The 9,681-nt window shown below is 45.9% G+C and overlaps 1 protein-coding gene across 1 annotated transcript; it reads right to left on the bottom strand.

The window, feature by feature from the left end:
- Positions 1 to 2,691: 2,691 nt before the first annotated feature.
- Positions 2,692 to 9,311, bottom strand: LOC142591986 (salivary anticoagulant protein P23-like). Its single transcript, XM_075703970.1, has 4 exons — positions 9,268 to 9,311; positions 6,581 to 6,637; positions 4,765 to 5,169; positions 2,692 to 2,987 (listed from the first exon to the last, which is right to left on the bottom strand). The coding sequence occupies exons 2-4, from the start codon at positions 6,621 to 6,623 to the stop codon at positions 2,776 to 2,778; spliced, it is 660 nt and encodes a 219-aa protein (XP_075560085.1). The 5' UTR covers positions 6,624 to 6,637; positions 9,268 to 9,311; the 3' UTR covers positions 2,692 to 2,775.
- Positions 9,312 to 9,681: the final 370 nt, after the last annotated feature.

Consider the following 9,681-nt stretch of genomic DNA (forward strand, 5'->3'; position numbering starts at 1 on the left):
TTTCGAAAAACTGGACAATCGCCCGTCGGCCCATCGCCCGCGTCGCCATCGCCCCCATCGCCCGTCGGCCCATAAAGCGGCGAAGGCGCTTTTGTGCTTCTTAAAGACGACGGGCTTATGTGACCATCTGTGACTATTAATGCAATTTCTGTAACACCACACACGTCAGCGAACTCACCACAATTTCCTTCGTCCATTCCCTCCTCTCTCTCCCAGTTATCTTTGTTTTCCCCTTTCCCATTCCCCCGGTGTAGGATAGCCAACCGGACGTTATTCTGGTTAACCTCCCTGCCTTCTACTTATCTCTTTCCCTCCTCCTACTGATACCTTATGTCTTAGCTCCATACGCGCAGTGCATAATCTCCATAGCAAAGGCTTCTCCATACGTTTCCAATGGGTGCCCTCGCACATAGGTATCATAGGCAAGGAGATGGTGGACAGCCTCGCCCATAGAGTGCTGTCTGGGAATACATTGAGAAAAGTGCCTCAAGAGGACAAGAGATTTTTCACAGAGGCGGTGTTGTGCCACTTTAGTTCTTTGTGGAGCTCACCTCACAAGCCATGTGTAACCAAGGGTCTCAAAATAAACCAAGCCACTTCACTGCTCCGCATTTGCACGGGCTGTGCCCGTACCCCTGCGTGGATGTATAAGACTGGCTTGGCGTTGTCTCCATTAGGTTTAACGTGTGATGTGTGCGGTGACATAGAACATTACCTTATGTGCTGTACTCTGTATATCGCGGAAAGGAGTGTGTTATTCGGGTCCCTCAAGAAGACAGGAGTTCCTCACAGTTCTTTTCAGACCATTGTTTTTTCGCGCGAGACCCAGTTGTGTAGGAAGGAGGTTTCTCGCCTTCTTTTATATAACCTGTAGAACACGGGTTCGGCCTCCACGTCGTGACCTTAGGAGTGACTATTTGTAATTGTGAGGTCTGTGTCTGATTCATGTGATTTATTTATTTTAAGTATCGCTACGGTGGAGCAATTGCCGGCAGCAACTGCAAGGCTAATCCCAACAGTAGCCTACAACCACTCAACTCAACTCAACTTGTGCTCATCTCTGCGCGCTCGTTCGAAAACGCTTTACCACGGCGCAAACAAAAAAACAAAGGAAAAAGCCACTAATAAAACGTACGTGTAGTCCTCAGACTGCGTTTTAAATGGCGCAGCAGCTCCTTAAGAGCACCGGAAGCCTTGAAATTGGGGGTGGCGCTCGTTGGTCTCCCGCGACCCGCCTTGAACGACCGTGGTAACTAGAAGGTTGAAAAACCCGAGGAAGTCAAAATTAATCCGGAGCCGTCCACTACAGCATCGCTCATAGCCTTGGTGTTGCTTTGCAATGAAAATATCACAAATCAATCAACCAATTGAAAGACACAATAGTAACTCTACAGGTCCGAACACACTTGTCTAGCTTTCTGGAGAGGTGAGTTCAGGAGTGTGCTTGCGCCGTCGACCGTGGGCCATTGTTTCCAGACAATAGCTTGTTAGCCTGTTTCCAAACGGGCTGGTCGCCTCTACTCGTACCTATTGACATGCATTTGGCTTCCACAGCTTCAATTTATCAACGATACCGCCCTACTCCAAGCGAGCCTCGGCACCAGAAAGGATACAGAACGATAAGGTGACCTGTCGCTCCCGTATAGCAGCTGGCTTCGCTGCACACAGAGCAGTGCGTCTCGCTGTGGCCTACCACTTAGGGGACTGTCTACGGAGAAGGAAATAGCCTCGACATAGCGACCTTCAGTAGAAAATGTAAATGGAGCAAACGCGTGCTGCCGCACTCTATAGACACGTGTGCTCGGGTATTTACATTGTGCACACCATGATTGGTTTCATTTAGCGCCGACGCCCTCCTAAGGTCGTTTCTTATGGTTCTACAGACTGAAAACTGTACAATATTTGTGGCGTAAACAACATTTATCTAATCTGAAAGTAAATTTGAAATATGTGTTTAATCGCATTCGTCAAAGAAGTCTCAAACTATCTTTTTGTTTCCTCTTATTGCGGCGTTTTTGTTGTATTTCCAACCTTCTTTATCTGACTCACGTTAACCTCTACCTAAAGTAGCAGCGCCGTCAATATCTTTATATGGTCCATAGGTGTGTATGTGCGTGCTTGCATGTGCTGTTAAGTATCTATCACTGAATATATCCTAATCATCACCCACCACCTGGAGTAGCATGTCAGGCGAACAGCCAGGCTAACATCTCCAGCATATTATTAAAGCTTGTATCTCTCTCTTTCCCGTCACATAAGGTAAAATAATCTTCCCATTCACCTCTTTCATACGACAAGTGATACAAAGATTTCGCACCAGTGCGTGTTTCTGCGCGTCACTCTAACAGCCCATTAGATAGACAGGTAACAACTAACGAAAATTGCTTCTAGTTAGCATTAGACACCTCTAAGTGCGGCGGGCCCGGGAGACAGCAAGAGCCGCAGGAGCCCTGGACTAAGTGCGCCTTCCGCACAAGGAGAAATACACCTGCTTGTTCTTTCCTTTTTTTTATATAAACGCTTCTCCTCCACCTCCTCCTCCTCCTCCTCCAGGGAACGCCTTCACTGCCTGACTTTTGGAACTCAGTAGCCGAGATATTTGTTGCCTGATAATCGTCTCAAGAAAGAAAGAAAGAGAGAAAGAAAGAAAGGAAAAAGCAAAGAAAGGAAGAAAGAAAGAACAATTTAGGATAGTGTATCACGTTTCGCCTTTTATTCCCATTTGTTCTTGTTCAGAAATCTTGTTTGCCTGGCGTGGCAGACGGCACCGCCGTTTCATGGCCTGGGCAGCGGAACCCTGCTGACGGAGCGGCTGAGGGCCTCGCGGAAAGATGTGTAGAGGATGCCCTGCAGGATGCCGCTGGCCGACTGCTTGACGGCCTTGAGGAACTTCTTCTCGCGCTTGTCGCTCAGGTCGAGCTTCTTGTTGACGTTCACGCGGAACTCGATGCCGGTCACCGTCAGCGTCTTCAACGTAGCTGTCTGGCCTGGTGGAGTCGGGAAGGAGGAATAGAGGTGAGAAAAAGCGTCATCGACAGAGTCGGAAATAAGTTACTAATGCTTTCGTATTGCGCTGGCTGACCGCTCTTCCTCTTCACTTATCGCGGGTTTAAGGGAAAATATTAACATTTGCCTCCTTCTGAGACACAGTTAAGCGAGAAATACATGCGTCAAAGATCGCGATGCAAGGCTCAGCAATAGGGAATGAAAAAGAGCGCGCGTTCCGAAACGGCCAATTGGTTTTATATTGTGGCAAAAATTTTGGCGTGGTGACGGCTAAAACCAACTCTAAAATATCGCGGCAAAAAAACTGATAAGCATGGCTGTCCTGGTTTTTTTTTTGTGGACGAAAAGCTGGCCCGCAAAGCAGTTCTTACGATTTTAGCCACGCTAGGTATCGACCAGAGATACTGCATCGCCCTTTATGTACAGAAAGCGCTACTCGTATTCGTAGCGGAACTACAAGTTACCACAGCTTGTAAGCTTTCGCTGTTATTCCTTCGAACAGCTTTCCTACAACAAATCGTGAATGACGAGAGGACGTTAAGCATCGCTTGTGTTCCTTCCGTGCCCGTTGCCGTGCATTTCTTCTTGCCTTATTTCGAACCATCACAAGAGTGCAGGCCATTTGAATCGTAGAGTAAACCGAGGTTAGCGAAGCTTTAGCGATGAAATATGACCTCCTGCCTGAATGGGCGACCACATGGCAACGTAGGAAATCAAATATGTTGCTGCTAAAAAGGAACCAAATCTAGTATAATAACAGAACAACAATTTATTCTGGTGGCCACCCGTTTACGCTCAAGCGAAGGGAAAGTTTTTCCGTTGCATTGAATTTATTTGAAAAGAAACTCCACCCGGTCATAGCTTTTTTTCTGTTCATGGCGGGCCACGTAGCATGGACGTACTTTAGAATGCGCGCAACTCAAAAGGATCTAGAATGAGTACATGCACTTTCCTGTTCGCAAGTGTACTGACAGTGACTTGATTCGTTCCTAATTGAGGAACTTGAGGAGTGCAGGAATTGTCGCAACCAAGCCAGCTTCTAGTAAACTGGCCACCCGAACTTGTAGTGTGACTTGGTGCCATTTTATTGTGTTCTAAAGTATTTCTATCTAGGGTAAAGCGGAAAAAATTTTACAGCGAAGCTGTTTATGCCTAGGGTTCTATGGATATTTCGCGTCCGTCAACAAATCTGCGTGTGCAAAAACTCAGCTCCCAAATTTGATGCAAAATCACTTCATTCTATGCATTCATTACTTGGATATGCCTTTTTCAGTAGATTAGCTAATAATAAGCACCATCTTCAAAAAAAGTAGACTCTCAGGTATATACTTCTTTTTTCCTTGGTTACGGGGGTATCAGCAATTGCTTAAGAGGGTGTGAGTCATTCATTGTCTTACGTGACGGACAAATTTTTCTTTGGGTAGGCATAAAAATGCTTGCACATTTAGTAACAGAGATGATACGAGAATATGTGTGCGTACCTATTGTCACGATGGCCACCGATCAGGACAATAAATGTGTTCGTACCTTTGTTCAAAGTTCTGTGTCCCCTCTGTGTCATGTGCTAAACAGCTTCGCTGGTCATCCACCTTCATAGAGTGGAATTCGTCATGATTTTTTTTTGGGGGGGGGGGGGGGGGGGGCGGGCGGACAAGCTACGAACCGGTGCCGCGTATAACTATGGTGTGAAAATGCTCAAACGTTTTTGGCTTCTTCTCCTGCTTGTCCAGCAATTTCCGACGGCCTGTGTAGACTTACCAGGGGCCGCAGTAGCCTCGACGAAGGCGTTGGTCTTCTCGACTACCAGGTCGAGGCTGATGTTCTTTTTGCCGCCCAGAAGGCTGTATCCCGTGACGCTGCCGTCGTAAGTGAGTCGCAGCGAGTCGAGGGACACGTAGCAACCGGTGGTGACGCTCGAGCCCTGCCAGCCCGGTACGCCGCAGTCACCGCGCCGGCGCACCACGCTCGACAGGCCGTAAAGCATGCCCGACGGGAACTGAGCCTTCAGGTCCCGGTTGGACAGACCCGTCGAGTCGACCTTTACGTTGAAGCCCGGCAGGTGCGTGGGGTCCAAGTTGAGCGAACGCACGTTGGCCGGAAGGTGGTCGCGCAGCACGGTGTCAATGTAGTTGTTGGCATCCTGCTTGGTGCCAGCGAGTGCGCCTGCGTCAACGCGGAATACACTCCAACTGTAGCCTCTGCACGTATGTGGGCCTGTAGCTCTCGAAGTGCGGTACGCGGTCGGTCGCTCTAAGAACATTTTGAGACAGAAAACCCGCAGAACCGCTCCGAACGCACGTTATTAGCGAGACTTGCGTGTGCAAAGAGCAAGATGTAGTCCTGCTGATGCATTTTCAGTCGCGCTTGATGCATGAGCGCGACGCTGCGATTCCACGTAATAATAAGGATGACCGGCGATATCGACCAAAAACTAAGTTGAACTTGATATTCGGTTTGGAGATGTCTTCGGCGGAATCCTACATGAGGACCTCAGTTCACTGCGTGCAATGCCGGCTTTCTGACGTTTAGCCCGACCATTCACCGCTGACTGCGAATAAGCAGAAGGCAATAAACTCGAAAACAGTCAATTAAACAAGTTTCACAAGTAGAAATAAGTCGATAGAGGGGCAATAACATTTGTTTTTACGAACAAAACAGGCTCGAGTGAGTGCGATGCCCCTTCAGTGAATACAATCCCTCAGAATTTTCGCAAAAGGGCCTAATAATAGCGGATGTGTAAAGAGCGCAATGCTTATTTTCCCCATTCCTCAGCACCACAACGTTTCCTTTCAGATGGGGCAGCGCAGATGCCTATCTGTTTCTTCTTCTTTCCGCGGCGAATTTTTCAAGGTTGGCACCCGACACAGGTTCCCGAGAGCGACAAAAGAGGGATGACAAGACGAGAGAGACGCGCTGGCAACCGCCGTTTCTCCATTTGCTAGAACACCGGAAGGATGTGCATTAGTGCGTGAGCTACGGAGTTATGGACTGCTTCAACAAAGAGGGGGCATGCAAAATACAGGAGAGAGCCAACGATCTCACATAAGAGATTTCTGTTCCATGCTTCTACGTCTAAACTAAAGAAGAAATCTTTGATGAGAGAGTGTTCGCTCCCTGTTGCACGCAGCAGAATAATACTTGGATCGCATGCTAGTGGCCGCGTTGTTTCCACGTTTCCTTACCGTCTTCAAAAAGAGGTACATTGCGCCTGTAATAAGTGCATTCTGTCCATATGCTTTTTTTCAGCTGACATTGTATTTATATGACTCGATGTTTAATGTACATATTTGTATAAAGTCGCTTGTTATTTTTTTATACACGCGTACGTGCTTACGGCATTTCCCTGTCATTATTACTGTGTTAACTATTTCATAAAGTTCAATTGCTCACATTTATACTTTCATTCCCGCTCACAAAATGTTCTACTAGAAGCCCGCGAGGTATTTGTAAAAGTAAATGAAGCACAAAAATCTGAACTGAAAGAAATCGCTGCTGGATTGCTGCAGCAATAGAAACTTTTTTTCTTTTGTGAAGCAGCCGAATACTCAAGAGCATCACGTTCGCTCCAACTTACCGACGACAAGCAGGCTCAAAGTGATGAAAGAAGAGATGGCCATTTTTGTACAGGAACCTAGAAGATGAACGGAGAAGTAGACATTTATTATACGGCATGACACAGGTCCACGTAAATAGCTTAGTTTCTTCGTCAGGCTGGATGGGTAAATGTCCGTAAGGCCTTCACCCGGGTAGCGTGGTGGCGGCGGTAATCTTTCCATTAAATGAAGATGTTCACAATGTCCCTTTTCGAACCGTCGTCTTGTTTTCTCTTTTACGGTGTAATTTCTCTTCCCTTACCGACACCCAAAAGGGAGCCAGAAGAATTGCAGTGGAACGTCGACCTGCCTGATAATAGTCTAGGCTCGAGACGTTGTTGTCAACCCAGGACGTTTAGGTGTCAATTTTATCACAAGCCTGTCATCACTGTATCTGCTGCATACAACAGCTGTTCTCTGTCTGATATGTAGCTCTAGATATTGCTCCAATCTCTCTAAATGATTTTTTATTAAAGTAACATTATATATATATATATATATATATATATATATATATATATATATATATATATATATATATATATATATATATATATATATATATATATATATATATAAATAACGGTGTCTAGTTATTTTGACAGGGTATTGAGGCTGATTTCAAAACCTAGAGCTTCCTAGATCCCTGTGCATCCTTCAGTATGAATTTAGAGGACCCTCCATAAATACTTCGTTTAGCGATTTTTCTGCAAGCAAACAGTTAGAGGCCCTGTGTCAACTATAGCGTCGTTTGTAGCTACAGAAACAACCTTACTTTGCATATGTCGGTGACAGTCTGGAATAAGCGTTGCATCCAAAGAAGCACCGGATTGTCCAGGCATTCATTATTTATCACTGTGTATCACTCATGTAAACTGTGCTAAGTGGCAGCCCTTCGTGATCCTATGCCATGTGTCTGGCATCGGGCTGTTTAATGTGAAAGCGACATTCGGCTTCTTGTCTGAACCGTTGAGAACAGCAATGTTAAAGGCTGATTGGCGAAAAAGAACAGAAAAAATGGAGTAGCATGGTTGCGCAGTACATGCGTCAACGAGGACGAAATGTTAGGGATAGAGCGGGATAGGGAATTGTGGCACAAGCGAGTGGAGACCGTTGATGCACTAACATACTGACGCGGCGGCATAGTGAAGGGACGGAGCTTTCGACAGGACTTCGCACACAAGCCCTCTGCGTGTGCGCTTTTCCAGTCTGCTTTATCTTCAGCACCTTTTCTTCAATACATTGCTTAAGCATACAAACCAGGGCCGTACTCACAAAATTTCTCTTCTACAAAACTGTATCCTAATTGGCTCCTATTCGGCCCCGGTTATTCATTACAACGACCAGTGTGATCACCACACAATAAAAAAATGTTCACCCTTAAGGCTGCTTGATCTGTCCCATTGCTGACAATTTGCCCTTCTACCTTACCCCTTAAATGTTATATCTTCGTTGCTAGGAAATAATCCTAACATGAATAAGACTAATCATTGATAGGAAATAATAACGTTTACTTTCCTTGCGACTTTCTTGTGGCTGCGAGACAACAGAAAAAAAGTGCTTGTAATGAACTTTAATCTCAATCGCTGTAAATTTCGAGGGCCAGATATGTCGTCGCGCACCAGGGGGTCGGAATAGCACACAGCTTTCAACTACGGCTTCTCTCATCTGAGGTGTGGCTCGAGCTCACTGTCGTGTACAGTAAAAAAAAATTCTGCCTTAAAAGTAACGATGTTAGCCATGGGACAAAGACGCCCGATTAAGGTTGAAATTTTTTTTTCTGTGCAGAAGAAAGCAACAGTCACGGCGAATCGCTGACTGCACTCAGGTAAAAGAAGTTCTGCGCGTCACAGCTCCAGCTTCGTCGGCGATAGGTACTTCAAATCCACTTTAGCGTTAGGCGAAAAGCCAATAGCCTAACTTTTTGTTGTTTTTTCTATATTAGGACATATCAGAAAAAATAAATACGAGGCTTATCGATATGCAAACCCAACAGTTCCATGCTAATGAGAATTTCGTCCTCATTAGCACGTAATTTGCCTAGGCTTGTACACGCTTGCCTACAAGCGTGTACAAGCCTAGGCAAATTTATATGTCAAGTACGAAATACCTTGACATATAAATTTGGTAGCACCACAGGTGCTTCAAGTCCACTTTAACGTTAGGCGAAAAGCCAATAGCACAATTTTGTTGTTGTTGTTGTTTTTTCTATATTACGGCATACATCGGAATACATGCAAACCCAACACTTCCGTGCTAATAAGAATGTCGTCCTTAATTAGCACGTAATTTGCCTAGGCCTGTACACGCTTGTCTATTAGTAAGTACGAAATACCTCGACATTTAAATTGGGCAGCACCTTCATTTCTATAACTTCATTGATTACTGCCTTGCCGGTATGTTACAAAGGTTCATTCATTACTGTTCATTGTTTTCCCACCATAGAGCCCTTCTCAGCCTAAGTGCGCGGGATGAAGAAGTAAATCAAGCATGTTTATCTAACAAGGGGAATAAGGAAGAGTTCTAGAGCGTGAATTAGAGATGAAGCACTGTTAACTCGTGTTGACCAATCCACATGCAAGGGGTTCAGGTAAATACTGTCGTAGTTGATTTTTCTTTCCCTACCTGATACACACGCAGACGCGCGAGAGACAAGAGCCAGACTTACCTTCCCCGGTGTCTACCTCGAGCTCCGTGTGAAGCCCCCTTCTCAGGTGTTTTTATACGCCCAGTTATCAGGAAAAAGGGGGCAGATGTCTCGATGTCTTGTATTACCTGCACAGTGTGTAAGGCCGATAACTGCGAAGCAACGCACTTCCACTTATCTGGGAAATGTTCTTTGTTCCTGACGGGCCTACCCCAGGCAATCGCTTCCATTTGCTCTCACTAGCCCGTCACATGAGACAAAATCATTATCTGCGGTAAAACTGGTCGGCGATTCGATAAGTAGAGGACGCGTACTGCCGTGAACAGAGATGCATTGGGAAATTCCGCAGACAAATACGGGAAATGCGTGCATAAGCAGTGGAAAAGACAGCTCAAGCAGCGCAGCAGCCACTATACCGGCGCTGAGCTCTTGTGC

The sequence above is a fragment of the Dermacentor variabilis genome, chromosome 1 (assembly GCF_050947875.1).
Source record: "Dermacentor variabilis isolate Ectoservices chromosome 1, ASM5094787v1, whole genome shotgun sequence".
Lineage (NCBI taxonomy): Eukaryota > Metazoa > Arthropoda > Arachnida > Ixodida > Ixodidae > Dermacentor > Dermacentor variabilis.

What these genes read in the sequence shown, in the direction of transcription:
- LOC142591986 (XM_075703970.1), bottom strand. Translation starts at nt 6,623, where the DNA reads ATGGCCATCTCTTCTTTCATCACTTTGAGCCTGCTTGTCGTCG. An exon ending in TTTGAGCCTGCTTGTCGTCG is followed by an intron (nt 5,170 to 6,580) that starts GTAAGTTGGAGC and finishes GCGTTGACGCAG; the next exon opens with GCGCACTCGCTGGCACCAAG. An exon ending in CGAGGCTACTGCGGCCCCTG is followed by an intron (nt 2,988 to 4,764) that starts GTAAGTCTACAC and finishes CGACTCCACCAG; the next exon opens with GCCAGACAGCTACGTTGAAG.